At 44.3% G+C, this 18185-nt stretch overlaps 1 protein-coding gene across 1 annotated transcript in view; it reads left to right on the plus strand.

The window, feature by feature from the left end:
* The window catches only part of LOC117508719 (sodium/calcium exchanger 2-like), a 554569-nt gene that overhangs the window by 411577 nt on the left and 124807 nt on the right, over positions 1–18185 (plus strand). Inside the window, 1 exon segment of the mRNA XM_034168535.1 lies at positions 14026–14129. Within this exon segment, the coding sequence (XP_034024426.1) occupies positions 14026–14129 (104 nt within the window).

Below are 18185 nucleotides of genomic sequence, written 5' to 3' on the forward strand. Positions count from 1 at the left end.
TTTTTGAAAAAAATAAAAAGGGCCGCTACTTTATTGACAGACCTCGTAATACCATTGTGTTGCTTATCAAAATGACCAGAACAACCTCAGCTTTCTGGATGTGAGACACCTTTTTGTCTAGAACACTGTGTAAAGATATGTCATTAATAGATATATGATGAAAAGTCGACAAGAATGCAGAAGATCATCATTAGGGTTTCAAGGGTTAGTGACCATTCACTTATGGTGATAATGTTTCTCAATTGTTTCTCAAATGTTTCACAATTTCTCGGATAGTCACACGACTGAAAAGTCACTGAAAGCCGTCTGAATCTTCCGAATGGTGGAAGAGGTGGGCATGTCACAGCATGTCCTGTGAGACTTCAACACAGAGGTGCTTTTGCTCCATCAGCAGCTTTGTGCCGAAGCCATCGGCATGAATTTCGCTGCAACTCTTTTCATGGCCAAATCTTCTTTCACAGTGGAATGTGCCGAAAAAGTGCTGATGTCCACCTCTTCCGCAATTTCTCGGATAGTCACACGACGGTCCCACATCACCACAGCGTTCACTTTGGAAATGATCTGGTTGTACCGCTCCTTAATCTGTGTGATGCCCATAGGATCGTCACCGAAAGCTGTCTGAATAATCCGAATGGTTTCCACCTGGCTCTCGCCCAGTTTCTGCCAAAAGTTGATGCAGTTGCGCTGCTCCAGTCGTTCCGCCATTTTCCTTGCAAAGAAAATCCGACGAGAGACTCCAGCCATCCTCACACAAAGGCTGCTTACCAGCAAATGACACAATCGACAAGCATGAAAAAAATTCATGCATGCGCACGAAGGTTCAAGGTTGGCTCATGCAAGCACATGTGATTCAAATCCATCAGGTTTTTGCAAAAAATAAAAAGGTCGGATACTTTTCTAACAAACCTCGTAGATGTAAAATAATATTCAAAGTTTTCAGCTAGTTGACAGTAGGGCTGTACAGTATGGCCAAATTATCATATCTCAATATTGTCATATAAATTGTCATGTAAATGTCACTTATATACATGTTGTCCATATTCTTGAGCTGCTTAGGTGGGTAGGGAGAGTTCCCATGGGGTAAAAAAGCTTTTCAACCAACCATCCCTGGTTCTCAAGACCAGGCACCTCAGTGGCTCTACTCTTTTTTTTTTTTTTTTTAAGATATTTAGGTGTACCTTAGTAAACCCTAGTAGAGTTCCACCTCAGACTTGGAATGTATGTTATGTGTCGGACGCAGCTCGGAGAACCGACCAGCGTTTGAAAGACCCAGTATGAAATAAGCAGAGCACGGTACAAAGGCTAACTGAATTTAATACATAACAGTGATACATAAAAAACAAAGTGCGGTCTGGCGTGGTGCGCTCCCAGCAGCGCTAACGGTCCGGAGCCAGAAGCTGTTCGGACTCAAGGACCCCGCCGACACCCCCCAGGTGGCCGCAACAAACCGAGTCTGTGAAAGAAGTAACCATTATGTGAGTCCACACTCTACACACAGAGAGAACACTTAAAGGTGTACAAACAGCAAACACTTCCTGGCTTGATTACTAATCAACTTCCCAACCTGCAGGCATGGAACATCCAGTTCCCAAAACTCCACTGCAGTGGAAGTCGATACATGACTAACATACAGCTCAATATAATAAAGGTGTGAGGGACACCACATTTACTGACTGTATAAATGTTAGTCACAAAATCTAACGTACCTCAGGAAGTGTGCTGACGAGCGTGAGACCTCACCCCCTCCTCTTTCACAGACCGTGCATCAAACCTGGACGTTCTCTGCATCCATTGATGATGAGATGGCTCCCGAGACGACGATCTCACCCGTCTGGTCACAAGGTCGAGTCTCTGGCAAATACACACTGTGCACTCCAGTCTTAAATGCCACCATGTTCCAATCCATGCAGATGCACCACAGCTGTGAGTCCTGATGAGCTGCAGGTGATCAGCCTCAGGTGATCAGGGTGAGGTCCTGATAAACTCAGCAACACAGCCACTCAGTTCCAAATGCAAACCACCTGGAAGGAGAAGCAAAGGACAGAAACAAAAAGGCAGCCAGGCCCCCCCAGCCATATAACAGTACCCCACCCTCACGGGAAGCCTCCCGGCGACCACACAAACCTGGCCCAGGAGAAACACCCCCCTCCAGGGACCATGGCTGGAGACCGCATCTGCATTCGTCGACCAACAGAATGATGGATGTCCTCTCCTCTGGCTGCATCTTTGCCTTTGTTTCCGTCAGTCACTTAGCACAGGTGTGGCCAGGAGTTGTTAAACCTGTGCGGTCAGTCTTTGTCCAACTGTGTTCACAGTCTGGTTAGTCATAAAACCAAAAAGACAAACACAAACAACCAAAACACCCCCCCCCCTCCCCAGAGGCCCATTCCATCAAACCCCGGGAAGGGGAGAAAAGAAAAACAACCCAAACTTAAACTAACAAATAAAAATGCTAACACCCCCCCCCCTCCCCAGAGGCCCATTCCATCAAACCCCAGGAAGGGGAGAAAAGAAAAACAACCCAAACTTAAACTAACAAATAAAAATGCTAACACACCCCCCCCCTCCCCAGAGGACGTTCCATCAAACCCCGGGAAGGGGAAAAAAGAAAAACCCAAACTGAAGCTTGCAAATAAAAATGCTAACACCCCCAAACGACATGTAGGGACCAACACCCCCCAGAGGACTTCCCGCCAGCTCCAGGGGTAATAACCACAGCCGAGGTCCCTCTGGGATCCACGTCACCCACGGGGACTCCCAGCGCCTCCCAGAGGACCACTCGTCAACCCAGGAGACGCCTCCCCTCAGGACCAACGGACCCAGCCCCGGCCGTCTATGGCTAGATGGACCCACAGCCCTTTCCCCCCCAGAGGACACCACAGTCAAACCCTGAGGGCGGAAACTGGGGGGAAAAAACAAAAGGAGAAACCCCCCCCCCCCCCCCAGGTGCAGAGGTTACCTGGGAAACGCCCAGCATAACCAAACTGCACCACTCCAGCAACGCCGACACTACGGCTCACACGGCTGGAGTCAGAGGAGAAGAGAGGGCACAACAAAAAACAAAACAAAAAAAAACAACCCAATTACCCCCCCATGACCCCCCAGGGGACCGTCCCATCAAACCCTGGGAGGCGAAACTGAAAGAAATAAAAAGAAAGACTACCAGACTAACATACAGTTGCTTGGGTCCCCGTTCTGTTTTTTTTTTTTCGTTATCTTTGAACAGAACTGCAGGGTCACAACCCCAGACACCAATAGTGTAAAAAAAAAAATCCCACACAAAAACCAACTCAAAAAACACCCACACAAAATGAACTAACACAAAACAAGTAAGTGTTTTATACCGTCAAGCTCAAACAAATGGAACACACCTGTTCCAACTTAAGAGCTTGATGGTAATGTGACTCAGTCACCACAAGAGGGAGCCAGAGTGCTAAAAATAAAAACCCTCTTTGGTGACAGAGAAAACAAACGAGCCGCTCACTTGTGCGCAGCTGTGAGCAACACACAACCAAAAATGTGATTCAACTAAATAACACCGGAGCTGACAACAGACGCAGTAGTTATCTTCATCCGGGGAAACGGGGCTACAACTGTCACACGGGAAGCACCGCGACCCGTGTGATAGAGCTCCGCCGCGCGCGTTCACCCATTACAGACACACTCTTGCAGCTCCCGTCTAAACCTCTTATCCGGTCGAAGTGCGACGCGAAGCCGTCGCCAGTCACACTCCACCACGACCCACGGATAAGGCACAACACAGGAACACGGCTGCAAGAGAGCACAAATCAGTATTCAGTAATGGGACTCAAACACGCACCATCCGGGCGGAGAGCACCCGCAACTGATCCGGATAACTACTGAACGTCTGCTGCCGCCTTCCCGGCGCATTACCGTCTCTGCTACCGCTGGGTCCGTGATGTTTGGCCAGAGACTACTGTTATGCGTTGGACGCAGCTCGGAGAACCGACCAGCGTTTGAAAGACCCAGTATGAAATAAGCAGAGCACGGTACAAAGGCTAACTGAATTTAATACATAACAGTGATACATAAAAAACAAAGTGCGGTCTGGCGTGGTGCGCTCCCAGCAGCGCTAACGGTCCGGAGCCAGAAGCTGTTCGGACTCAAGGACCCCGCCGACACCCCCCAGGTGGCCGCAACAAACCGAGTCTGTGAAAGAAGGAACCATTATGTGAGTCCACACTCTACACACAGAGAGAACACTTAAAGGTGTACAAACAGCAAACACTTCCTGCTTGATTACTAATCAACTTCCCAACCTGCAGGCATGGAACATCCAGTTCACAAACTCCACTGCAGTGGAAGTCGATACATGACTAACATACAGCTCAATATAATAAAGGTGTGAGGGACACCACATTTACTGACTGTATAAATGTTAGTCACAAAATCTAACGTACCTCAGGAAGTGTGCTGACGAGCGTGAGACCTCACCCCCTCCTCTTTCACAGACCGTGCATCAAACCTGGACGTTCTCTGCATCCATTGATGATGAGATGGCTCCCGAGACGACGATCTCACCCGTCTGGTCACAAGGTCGAGTCTCTGGCAAATACACACTGTGCACTCCAGTCTTAAATGCCACCATGTTCCAATCCATGCAGATGCACCACAGCTGTGAGTCCTGATGAGCCGCAGGTGATCAGCCTCAGGTGATCAGGGTGAGGTCCTGATAAACTCAGCAACACAGCCACTCAGTCCCAAATGCAAACCACCTGGAAGGAGAAGCAAAGGACAGAAACAAAAAGGCAGCCAGGCCCCCCCAGCCATATAACAATGTATAATAGAAGATATACCTTACTGAATTTTTATATCAGTATGATAAACGATATGACTATGATTTGACACAAAATGCAGCAACAGTGAAAATTAAACATTCTTAAACAAAACAGTAATAATACCACAGTTATTTTGAGCTCATCATAAAATAGTATTAGAACACTTGGAATTTCACACATTTTAATTTGTGTGTCATTTTAAATACAACAAATACAAAAAAATAAAGAATTACAATTTCTAAAATTATCTTCCTCAAACTCAAACTGAAAGCAAATCTCTAAAACTTGATAAAACCTGCAAATAATAGCTTTATTGCCATTTTTTCTTTAGAGAAGTCAGGGGATGGAAACATGAACATTTCCAAGTCACTGAATATGTCTTGGACTTTATTTACATCAATTATGAAGAAATACAAAAGTTTCTTTCACCAAAACATCAAATCTAGGCTTTCATCTCAAATGTACTTTCTGTCAAATTGTAGCTGAACTTTCAGGTCTTCTTTTTAAGAAAATCCTCTCTACACCACTTCATCAGGAAGCTGGATTTTAGATTTTTAATTAATTTATATCAAGTTGGAGAGATGTGCTTTCAGTTTGAGTTAAGGAAGATGATTTTAGAAAAAAAAATGTATTTGAAATGGAATAAACAAATTAAAATGTGTGAAATACCAAGTGTTCCAATATTTTTGAGGACAATTGAGAAACAGTGAGGAGCAGCATCTTACATCTCATACAGTGGGGCAAAAAAGTCTTTCGTCAGTCCCTGATTGTTCAAGTTCTCCTATTTAGAAAGATGAGAGAGGTCTGTAATTTTCATTATAGGTACACTTCAACTATGAGAGACAAAATGAGAAAAAAAAATCCAGGAAATCACATTGTAGGATTTTTAAAGAATTTATTTGTAAATTATGGTGGAAAATAAGTATTTGGTCACCCACAAACAAGCAACATTTCTGGCTCTCACAGACTTGTAACTTCTTCTTTAAAGAGCTCTTCTGTCCTCCACCTGTTACCTCTATTAATGACATCTGTTGGAACTTGTTATCTGTATAAAAGACATCTGTCCACAGCCTCAAACAGTCAGACTCCAATCTCAACCATGGCCAAGACCAAAGAGCTGTCGAAGGACACCAGTAAGAAAATTGTAGATGTGCACCAGGCTGGGAAGAGTGAATCTACAATAGTCAAGCAGGTTGGTGTGAATAAATCAACAGTGGGAGCAATTGTAAGAAAATGGAAGACATACAAGACCATTGATAATCTCCCTCAATCTGGGGCTCCACGCAAGATGTCATCCCGTGGGGTCAAAATGATCATGAAAAAGGTGAACCGAAATCCCAGAACTACACGGAGGGACCTGATGAATGACCTGCAGAGAGCTGGGACCAAAGTAACAAAGGCTACACACTACGCAGAGAGGGACTCAAATCCTGCAGTGCCAGGCGTGTCCCCCTGCCTAAGCCAGCATGTGTACAGACCCGTCTGAAGTTTGCCAGAGAGCATATGGATGATCCAGAAGAGGACTGGGAGAATATCATGTAGTCAGATGAAACCAAAATAGAACATTTTGGTTAAAAACTCAACTCGTCGCGTTTGGAGGAAGACGAACGCCGAGTTGCATTCCAAAAACACCATATCTACTGTGAAGCATGGGGGTGGAAACATCATGCTTTGGGGCTGTTTTTCTGCAAAGGGGACAGGTCGACTGATCCGTGTTAAGGTAAGAATGAACGTAGCCATGTATCGTGAGATTTTAAGCCAAAACCTCCTTCCATCAGTGAGAGCATTGAAGATGCAATGTGGCTGGGTCTTCCAGCATGACAATGATCCCAAACACACCACTCGGGCAATGAAGGAGTGGCTCCGTAAAAACCATTTCAAGGTCCTGGAGTGGCCAAGCCAGTCTCCAGACCTCAACCCCATAGAAAATTTGTTGAGGGAGTTGAAAGTCCATGTTGCCCAGCGACAGCCCCAAAACATCACTGCTCTAGAGGAGATCTGCATGGAGGAATGGGCCAAAATACCAGCTACAGTGTGTGCAAACCTGCTGAAGACTTACAGGAAACATTTGACCTCTGTCATTGCCAACAAAGATTATGTTACAGAGCATTGAGTTGAACTTTTGTCATTGACCAAATACTTATTTTCCACCATAATTTACAAATAAATTCTTTAAAAATCCTACAATGTGATTTCCTGGATTTTTTTTTTTTCTCATTTTGTCTCTCATAGTTGAAGTGTACCTATGTTGAAAATTACAGACCTCTCTCATCTTTCTAAGTAGGAGAACTTGCACAATCAGAGACTGACTAAATACTTTTTTACCCCACTGTATACCTTTTTTAGAATTTTTAGAGTGGAATCATGCAAATGTTGATACAACCATCAAATTTGACACAAATAATCCATTGATAATGCCAATGGATTATTACGGTTTAAAAAAACTGATTGGCCACTTGAATTTTCAATAGGCAGCCAGGTAGGGGTCAGTTGAAGAATTAACAGGGGTCTAAATCAGGGGTGGGCAACTTGTTGCAGAAAGGGCCAAAAGGGTGCAGTTTTTCTTTGCAGCCACTGACTCCACCAGATGATTTTACTGATTAATATCACTTTGTGCAGATGGAATCAGTTAATCAGTGTGTGCAAACCTTTCACTGTGACTGAGAATTCGGCAGTCCTGTTTGAGTGTGAGCTTGCCACTAAGTTCCCGCGAGATTCTATGGGATCTCATTTGTCAGTCCAGGAAGTGTTTGACATTTGAACATTTCCTGTTTTACTGTGGATTTAAAAATTGGCGCTTCCTGTTTAGGACGCCCTGTACCACGAGTGAGTTTTGCGCCGCTGTGCGATTCTTTGCTCAGATTATTTTTGTTGTTGTTGTTATGCTACCGCATATGTATGTGTCACGTGTTGTTAAGTGGAATTACATGTATGAGTTACTGTATAACTCACACGACATCATTATATGTGCAATGCTGCCACTTACATTTGATCATTCTTCAAGTCTTCATATGCAGGGGTCACAGATGTGAACATTTTTGTTTGTTTTTATAAATTACAATGTATGCAGTAATGTTGTTATGTGCACATTTAGTTCCCGTTTTGTGCACGCACAATGGTCATAAATGAGGCCGCCCAGAGCAAGGAACGAAACATTCTGAGTTAAAAGTCAAAGAATAAAAGTGACTTTTTAAATGGGGCACTGAAAGCAGACAGTGAAAGTGGTTTGACCCGCAAGTAAATGTGGGAAAAACAAAAGTATCTTATTTTATTGTTGTTTTCTGCTGAGTAAAGCAAACAACACCAGTAAAAACATATCCTCCTTAACCAAATCAATTCACAAATGTCCTTCCATGTCCTGATATCGACAGTGCAACACGTATTTGATCCACTGATGATTTTGCAAGTTTTCCCACCTACAAAGAATGGAGAGGTCTGTAATTTTTATCGTAGGTACACTTCAACTGTGAGAGACAGAATCACTTGTTGCTACAACTATTTGCACACACCAACAGCTGAAAGTCAGAGTGTGCACTGCGCACCCTCTCACGGCAGGTGTTAGCCAGATCATAACACCTCTCGTTTTGCACTTAGAAAATGTGTGGCCAGTCACACTCTTGGCACAACAACAGTCTGCAGACAACCACTGTCGTGCTGGCAGTGAAATTTGTCTCAGTTCCACATGACTGTGGAGTTGCCAAGATGTGACGTGCCGTCAGCTCCCTCCATAGCACATGTGTGCATGTGTCACACAATCCCCCTCGCTCTCCCCCCAACACGTGCATGGGTGTGGTTCACCCCCCCCCCCCCCCCACACACACACACACACACACACAAGCACACAGGTGAGGCGCCTCTCATCTGATCACAAAGTGACACCTTGATCTGTGCACTGAACAGACGGGGGGAGTGGCAGCTGTTGACATCACTGGTCCTGAACATCAGAGCTGCAGAACACGCACCGTGTTTTGATGGACATGCACGCGTGTGCGCTTGCAGTCCTCACATCAAAAAACATAAATAAATATATTGCTTCTGTGACAGCCTGGAGAGCGCGCACATTGACAGGCTGTTCCAGATGGACTGCACTGTCAGTTCATGTGGACACGCAGCAGGCGATCTGATCATCACATCTGTCTGACAGGACAGTGAGCGGCGTGCCACAGGACCATATGACAGGCCAACAGTACGTCAAATATGCCACTTTTAGTCACATATCAGCAGAAATACACTGTACCAGACACCGTTTGGTCAGTTATCACAGTGTTTTTCATTCATTTTGTTAGAAAATACGTTTGTCTGCTTGTTGATTTTAGCCATTTCACACTTCTGTTACAAGACAGTGATTGTGGCGCAGTGGTAAAGTTTCCGTCTGGTAATCAGAGCGTTTGGGTTTAAATCCTGTGAGTGGTGTTTTTTGTTTTTTTTTTAACCAGGGTTTTTTAAACCGCGGGGTTCTGTATTGTGTCCCCCTTTATGTATTATGTATATCAACCCAGTGATATTCGCTAATTATACAGCTGGTTTTCATTTTATTTTCCTCCACATCAGCGTCATGATGTGGTGCAGCTTGTCCCATGGAACACAGCTGCAGCTGCAGCAGCTCACACTGCTGGAAAGACACCATCGCGTGCACGAACCATCACGCCAGAATCGTGCACGCCTGCCCATCAGCATGATATTTCATGGTGCGCTCATACGCGCCCTACCACTGTGAGTCGCGCTGGAGTTGTACGCAAATTGACCAAATTTGTTGGGAAGGTGTCGTAGCACGGACCCACAACAGGGGGCGCTAAAGAACGGACAATGAATAAGCCAAAAAGTAACAATTTAATGTTGTGACAACACACAACTAAATACACAAAATTTGTAAAGTCAATTAACACCAGGTGACGTGTGGGCAGGCTCGAAGATAGAAGACCCCTGACAAGAGAGAAGCCGCGTCCCACACGGCTTCCACCACCAACGGTCTGAAGAACACCGGAGCCGCCAAGTCCCGAGTCCCCAGGTGGCCTCTGTCTTCGGCTGTCGACCCTGGTACTGCTGGCAGAAAGCAAAGACAAGATAAATGAGTGTGAGTCCGCACACTCAGTAATCCACAGCCTGCACACAGTTAGGAGGGAGCACCTCCACCTCCAATCACACACTCGTGCAGCTCCTGTTTAATCCACTTATCTGGTTTGGGGTGTGAGGCGAAGCCGTCGCTGTCACACCAAATGCCAATCCCACAGATAAGGAAAGCACCAGGAAAAACGGCTGCAACAGAAGTTCAGATTATTACACAACGTATGAGTCAGCAGAGAAGTTACCTCTTCGGTAGTCGATTTCTCGGCGAGGAGGTGGAGTTGCAGTCCGGCCTTTATGGTGATGATGATGATGAACGAGTGACAGCTGGTGCAGAGGATGAATGACAGCTGTCACTTCTTCTGGGTCTGGCGCCCTCTCGTGCTTGGAGCCCGCACTCCAAGCAGGGTGCCCTCTTGGTAGTGGTGGGCCAGTACGTACTCCTCTTCAGCGGCCCACATAACAAAATTTGCACTAATCTCTGTAATAAAGTTTATGGTCAACAGTATCAAAAGCAGCACTGAGGTCTAACAGAACAAGCACAGAGATGAGTCCACTGTCTGAGGCCATAAGAAGATCATTTGTAACCTTCACTAATGCTGTTTCTGTACTATGATGAATTCTAAAACCTGACTGAAACTCTTCAAATAGACCATCCTCTGCAGATGATCAGGTTAGCTGTTTTACAACTACCCTTTCAAGAATTTTGAGGAGAAAAGGAAGGTTGGAGATTGGCCTATAATTAGCTAAGATAGCTGGGTCAGTGATGGCTTTTTAAGTAATGGTTTAATTACTGCCACCTGAAAAGCCTGTGTTACATAGCCAACTAACAAAGATAGATTGATCATATTTAAGATCGAAGCATTAATAATGGTAGGGCTTCCTTGAGCAGCCTGGTAGGAATGGGGTCTAACAGACATGTTGATGGTTTGGATGAAGTAACTAATGAAAATAACTCAGACAGAACAATCTGAGAGAAAGAGTCTAACCAAATACCGGCATCACTGAAAGCAGCCAAAGATAACGATACGTCTTTGGGATGGTTATGAATAATTTTTTCTCTAATAGTTAAAATTTTGTTAGCAAAGAAAGTCATGAAGTCATTACTAGTTAAAGTTAAAGGAATACTTGGCTCAATAGAGCTCTGACTCTTTGTCAGCCTGGCTACAGTGCTGAAAAGAAACCTGGGGTTGTTCTTATTTTCTTCAATTAGTGATGAGTAATAAGATGTCCTAGCTTTACAGAGGGCTTTTTTATAGAGCAACAGACTCTTTTTCCAGGCTAAGTGAAGATCTTCTAAATTAGTGAGACGCCATTTCCTCTCCAACTTACGGGTTATCTGCTTTAAGCTGCGAGTTTGTGAGTTATACCACGGAGTCAGGCACTTCTGATTTAAAGCTCTCTTTTTCAGAGGAGCTACAGCATCTAAAGTTGTCTTCAATGAGGATGTAAAACTATTGACGAGATACTCTATCTCACTTACAGAGTTTAGGTAGCTACTCTGCACTGTGTTGCTATATGGCATTAGAGAACATAAAGAAGGAATCATATCCTTAAACCTAGTTACAGCGCTTTCTGAAAGACTTCTAGTGTAATGAAACTTATTCCCACTGCTGGGTAGTCCATCAGAGTAAATGTAAATGTTATTAAGAAATGATCAGACAGAGGGAGTTTTCAGGGAATACTGTTAAGTCTTCAATTTCCATACCATAAGTCAGAACAAGATCTAAGATATGATTAAAGTGGTGGGGGGACTCATTTACATTTGAGCAAAGGCCAATTGAGTCTAATAATAGATTTAAATGCAGTGTTGAGGCTTGTCATTCTCAGCATCTGTGTGGATGTTTAAAATCGCCCACTATAATTATCTATCTGAGCTAACGCCACTAAGTCAGACAAAAGGTCTGAAAATTCACAGAGAAACTCCAGTAACGACCAGGAGGACGATAGATAACAACAAATAAAACTGGTTTTGGGACTTCCAATTTGGATGGACAAGACTAAGAGTCAAGCTTTCAAATGAATTAAAGCTCTGTCTGGGTTTTTGATTAATTAATAAGCTGGAATGGAAGATTGCTGCTAATCCTCCGCCTCGGCCCGTGCTACGAGCGTTCTGGGTGTTGACTCATTTAAACTAACATATTCATCTGCTGTAACCAGGTTTCTGTAAGGCAGAATAAATCAATATGTTGATCAATTATTATATAATTTACTAACAGGGACTTAGAAGAGAGAGACCTAATGTTTAATAGACCACATTTAACTGTTTTAGTCTGTGGTGCAATTGAAGGTGCTATATTATTTTTTCTTTTTGAATTTTTATGCTTAAATAGAATTTTGCTGGTTATTGGTGGTCTGGGAGCAGGCACCGTCTCTACGGGGATGGGGTAATGAGGGGATGGCAGGGGGAGAGAAGCTGCAGAGAGGTGTGTAAGACTACAAATCTGCTTCCTGGTCCCAACCCTGGATAGTCACGGTTTGGAGGATTTAAGAAAATTGGCCAGATTTCTAGAAATGAGAGCTGCTCCATCCAAAGTGGGATGGATTGCCGTCTCTCCTAACAAGACCATGGTTTTCCCAGAAGCTCTGCCAATTATCTATGAAGCCCACTCATTTTTTGGACACCACTCAGACAGCCAGCAATTCAAGGAGAACATGCGGCTAAACATGTCACTCCCGGTCCGATTGGGGAGGGGCCCAGAGAAAACTACAGAGTCCGACATTGTTTTTGCAAAGTTACACACCGATTCAATGTTAATTTTAGTGACCTCCGATTGGCGTAACCGGGTGTCATTACTGCCGACGTGAATTAAAATCTTACCAAATTTACGCTTAGCCTTAGCCAGCAGTTTCAAATTTCCTTCAATGTCGCCTGCTCTGGCCCCCGGAAGATAATTGACTATGGTTGCTGGTATCGCTAACTTCACATTTCTCCAAACAGAGCTTCTGTTTAGGGCTACGCTTCCTCCTCACAGTCAACCAGTCGGCCTGCTTTCCCGGCTGCTCGGGATCTGCCAGAGGGAAACTAACGGCGGCTAAGCTACCTTGGTCCGCACCGACTACAGGGGCCTGGCTAGCTGTAGAATTTTCCACGGTGCGGAGCCAAGTCTCCAATTCGCCCAGCCTGGCCTCCAAAGCTACGAATAAGCTACACTTATTACAAGTACCATTACTGGTAAAGGAGGCCGAGGAATAACTAAACATTTCACACCCAGAGCAGAAAAGTGTGGGAGAGACAGGAGAAGCCACCATGCTAAACCGGCTAAGAGCTAGTAGCTGCGCTAAGCTAGCGGATTCCTAAAAACACACAAAGTGAATAATGTGTAAATAATTTAGAGGTGATTCAGCAGAGGGAGTGCTTTAGTTAATGCACGTGAAGATTACACTGTGAAACAAATCGTTATCTAGGTAACTAGATCAATCTAACTGTGCAGATTAAACAGCTAACATATACAGCAAAACACTGCTGTGCTCCGGAACAGGAAGTGATACAATACCGCAGTGAGAGCCAACCACCACCGTGCATATGAGTCAATAGTACGACTATTCATGAGGTGAAAGATGGAATGTTCCATTCCAGGTAAAGAGTGCAGAATAGGAGGGCTTCTTAAAGAAAAATGAACAGGTCTGTGAAAGCCAGAATTCTTGCTAGTTGGTAGGTGATCAAGGACTTATTTCATGCAGTAAAATGCAAATTAATTATTTAAAGTCATACAATGTGATTTTATGATTTTTTTTTAGATTCGTCTCTCACGTTGAAGGTACCTATAAAAATTACGACCTCTCATTCTTGGTAGGTGGGAAAACTTGCAAAATCAACAGTGGATCAAATACTATTTGCCTCATTATATTTATTTATTTTGTTCTTGTCCTACATTTTCTGAGTTATTTATTATTGATTCTGTATCCTGTCTGAGTCCTACCTCAGTCTGATTTGATTTCCACAGCTGGTCCTGATCAACCAACAAGAAAAGAAGACAACACTGTGTGCGTGTGTGCGTGCGCGCGTATTGATGTTCATTAACCCAGTTAACATGGTAGAACCCTTTGAGCGCTGCATAACTTGTTTGATAGAGGCTTTCTTTGCTTTGTGTGCAGGTTGTGTATTTCTTCATGTATCTGTTATCTCTCTCTCTCTCTCTCTCTCTCTCTCTCTGTACAGTCAGACTATCCAGGTGAGGATAATTGATGATGAAGAATATGAAAAACATGAAAACTTCTTCATTGTGCTGGAGGAACCGCGCTGGCTGAAGAGAGGAATCTCAGGTCTGTATGCACAGAATAAATCTGATATGTGTGTATAATGTCAACATTCTGAACCAGATTTACAAAGGTGAAAAGGTAAAAACACGGGCAAATGCCATTGCACCATATACCTGCATGCCGAGTTACTAACCATGTGCAGTGAGGATTGCATCTGTCAAATATGCATTTATTATTGTCAATTTAGTGCATTTGTCTCTACGAATAAGTGATTTAGGGTTTGTTCACCTGACACAAAATTGTAGGAGGGAACATGTAAGTAGCTGAGGTTTGTACAAACAACACGATTTATCAACGTCAAAAGGAAAATTAGCAGATGGTGATACCGTGTGTATTTTGCGAGTTTGAAAACTTGGCATTAAAGGAGATATGTAGTCCTTCTTCTTTCTTCTTTGTCTTTTGGCTGTTCCCGTACAGCAGATCAATCGTTTCCATCTCACCCTGTCCTCTGTATCTTCCTCTGTCACACCAACCACCTGCATGTCCTCCCTCAGCACATCCATAAACCTCCTCTTTGGTCTCCCTCTTCTCCTCCTGCCTGGTGGCTCCATCCTCAGCATCCTTCTCCCTTTATACCCGGGGTCCCTCCTCTGCACATATCCAAACCATCTCAATCTCGCCTCTCTGACTTTGTCTCCAGACCGTCCCACCTGAGCTGTCCCTCTGATATGTTCATTCCTAATCTTGTCCATTCTTGTCACTCCCAAAGAGAATCTCAACATCTTCAGCTCTGCCACCTCCAGCTCTGCCTCCTGTCTTTTTGTTAGTGCCACCGTCTCTAAGCCGTACAACATAGCTGGTCTCACTACTGTCTTGTAAACTTTCCCCTTCACTCTTGCTGATATTCTTCGGTCACAAATCACTCCTGCCACCTTTCTCCACCCACTCCACCCTGCCTGCACTCTCTTCTTCACCTCTTTACCACACTCTCCATTACTTTGAACAGTTGACCCCAAATATTTAAACTCATCTACTTTCACTTTCACTACTTGCACTATTCCACTGGGCTCCCTCCCATTCACACACATGTACTCAGTCTTGCTTCTACTGACTTTCATTCCCCTTCTCTCCAAAGCATATCTCCACCTCTCCAGACGAGACTCTTGCTCTCTACTCCCACTACAGATCACAATGTCATCTGCAAACATCATAGTCCATGGGGACTCCTGTCTGATCTCATCCGTCAACCTGTCCATCACCACTGCAAACAATAAAGGACTCAGAGCTGATCCTTGGTGTAATCCCACCTCCACCTTGAATGAGTCTGTCATTCCGACTGCGCATCTCACCGCTGTCACACTATTCTTGTACATGTCCTGCACTACCCTAACATACTTTTCTGCCACTCCAGACTTCCTCATACAATAGCACAGCTCTTCTCTTGGCACCCTATCATAAGCTTTTTCTAAGTCCACAAACACACAATGTAACTCTTTCTGGCCTTCTCTGTACTTCTCCAACAGTATTCTGAGAGCAAACATTGCATCTGTAGTGCTCTTTCTCAGCATGAAACCATATTGCTGCTCCCAGATCTTCACCTGTTTTCTAAGCCTAGCTTCTATTACTCTTTCCCATAGCTTCATGCTGTGGCTGATCACCTTTATGCCTCTGTAGTTACTGCAGCTCTGCACATCATCCTTGTTCTTGAAAATAGGAACCAGCACACTTCGTCTCCACTCCTCAGGCATCCTCTCACTGTCCAAGATTTTATTAAACAATCTGGTTAGAAACTCTACTGCCATTTCTCCACTGGCAGTTGGTCCAGATGACATTCCATGCCTCCACTGGAATGTCATCTGGACCAACTGCCTTTCCACTCTTCATCCTCTTCATAGCAGCCCTCACTTCTTCCTTACTAATCTCTTGTACTTCCTGATTTACTTTGACTACATCATCCAGCCTTTTCTCTCGCTCATTTTCTTTATTCATCAGCTCTTCAAAATATTCCCTCCACCTTCTCAGCACACACTCACTTGTCAGCACATTACTATGTGCATCTTTTACCACCCTAACATGCTGCACATCCTTTCCACCTCTGTCCCTTTGTCTAGCCATTCGGTGCAAGTGCTTTTCTCCTTCCTTACTATTCAACTTCTTGTACAGCTCACATTATGCCTTTTCCTTCGCTTTTGCCACTTCTCTTTTTGGCTTACGCAGCATCTCCTTGTACTCCTGTCTACTTTCTTCATCTCTCCGACTATCCCAAAAGTTTTTCGCTAGCCTCTTTCTCCTTATGCTTTCCTGGACCTCTTCATTCCACCACCAAGTCTCCTTGTCTTCCTTCCACTGTCCAGATGTCATACCCAGTACTGTCCTAGCTGTCTCCCTCACCACATCTGCAGTACTTTTCCAGTTGTCCAAAATTGCTTCCCCTCCAACCAGTGCTTCTCTCACCTGCTCGCGAAATTTCACACAACAGTCTTCCTCCTTCAGCTTCCACTGTCTGATCCTTTGTTGAGCTCTCACTGAACTCACAAACAACCATCCTATGCTGTCTAACGACACTCTCTCCTGGCACCACCTTACAGTCTCTGATTTCTTTTAGCTTGCATCTCCTATAAAGAATGTAGTCCACCTGTGTGCACCTTCCTCCACTCTTATATGTTACCCTGTGCTCCTCCCTTTTCTTAAAGTAGGTATTCACCACAGCCATTTCCATCCTTTTTGCAAAATCAACTACCATCTGTCCTTCCCCATTCCTATCCTTGATACCATATCTACCCATTACTTCCTCATCACCTCTGTTCCCTTCACCAACATGCCCATTGAAGTCCGCTCCTATCACCACTCTTTCATACTTGGGCACACTCTCCACCACCTCATCTAACACACTCCAGAAATCGTCTTTCTCCTTCATCTCACAACCTACCTGTGGGGCATATGCAGTGATGATATTCATCATCACCCCTTCAATATCCAACTTCACATTCATCACCCTGTCAGACACTTGCTTAACCTCCCACACACTTTTAAGATACTCTTCCTTTAAAATGACCCCAACACCATTTCTCTTCCTGTCCTCACCATGGTACAACAACGTACCCACCGCCAATGCTTCTGCTCTTACTTCCCTTCCACTTGGACTTTTGCACACACAATATGTCTACCTTTCTCCTCTCCATCATATCAGCCAGCTCTCTCCCTTTACCAGTCATACTACCAACATTCAAAGTCCCCACTCTCATTTCCACCCTTCTGGTTTTCTTCTTCTCCCGCTGTTTGTGGAAACATTCTCCTCCTCTTCTTCGTTGTCTTCGCCCAGCAGTAGCCCAATTTCCACCGGCACCCTGTTGGGCAACAGCACCGGTGGTGGACGTTGTTAACCCGGGCCACGACTGATCCGGTATGGAAATTCGATTCTTAGTCTGCATAGCTGGGTTGGCTTGTTTTACCCCGGATGCCCTTCCTGATGCAACCCTCCTCATTTATCCAGGCTTGGGACCGGCACTCAGAATGTACTGGCTGCACACCCCATGTTGCTGAGTTAAAGGGGATATCTAGTCCAATCAACATTATTAAAAAAAAACTCTATACCAGATTATAAAGCTTTTCTTTCAACCCTATGCTGTGATTTGGATCCCCTATGCTGTGATTTTTAGCAGCATAGCTTTTCTGTTATTTTTTTTTTCTTTCTTTTTTTAAAGGACATGTCGCACCATATTCAACATCCCAGTTAGCAACACCTCAAAATGCAGGAAATAGTGTTTCAAAGGGTTATAAATGTCAAAATTTTCTTGAGGGGATGCTGCCGGACCCTCCTACAATAAGTGCACCCCGCTAAGTTCCCCACAATGCTGTGAAAAAATCCTGGTGAGAGCCCTGCAACTCTTTAACTTGTGTGCGCCCAGACATAGCTGATAAAAATAAAATAAGCCAGACTGTGTCTGGAAAATACAAGACAGATTCATACCCATTTTGAGCAACATTCGGGAGGTCGCGTCAGGATCCGACTTTGACACTGACACATGTCTAAATGTCAAACCAGGCTAAACATTTCAACCAAAAAGATTTCTTGTCTGTGTATGAAAGAGTACAACTGAAGATTATAAGTGTTGATAA

This window comes from Thalassophryne amazonica, chromosome 4, assembly GCF_902500255.1.
Source record: "Thalassophryne amazonica chromosome 4, fThaAma1.1, whole genome shotgun sequence".
Classification (NCBI taxonomy): Eukaryota; Metazoa; Chordata; class Actinopteri; order Batrachoidiformes; family Batrachoididae; genus Thalassophryne; species Thalassophryne amazonica.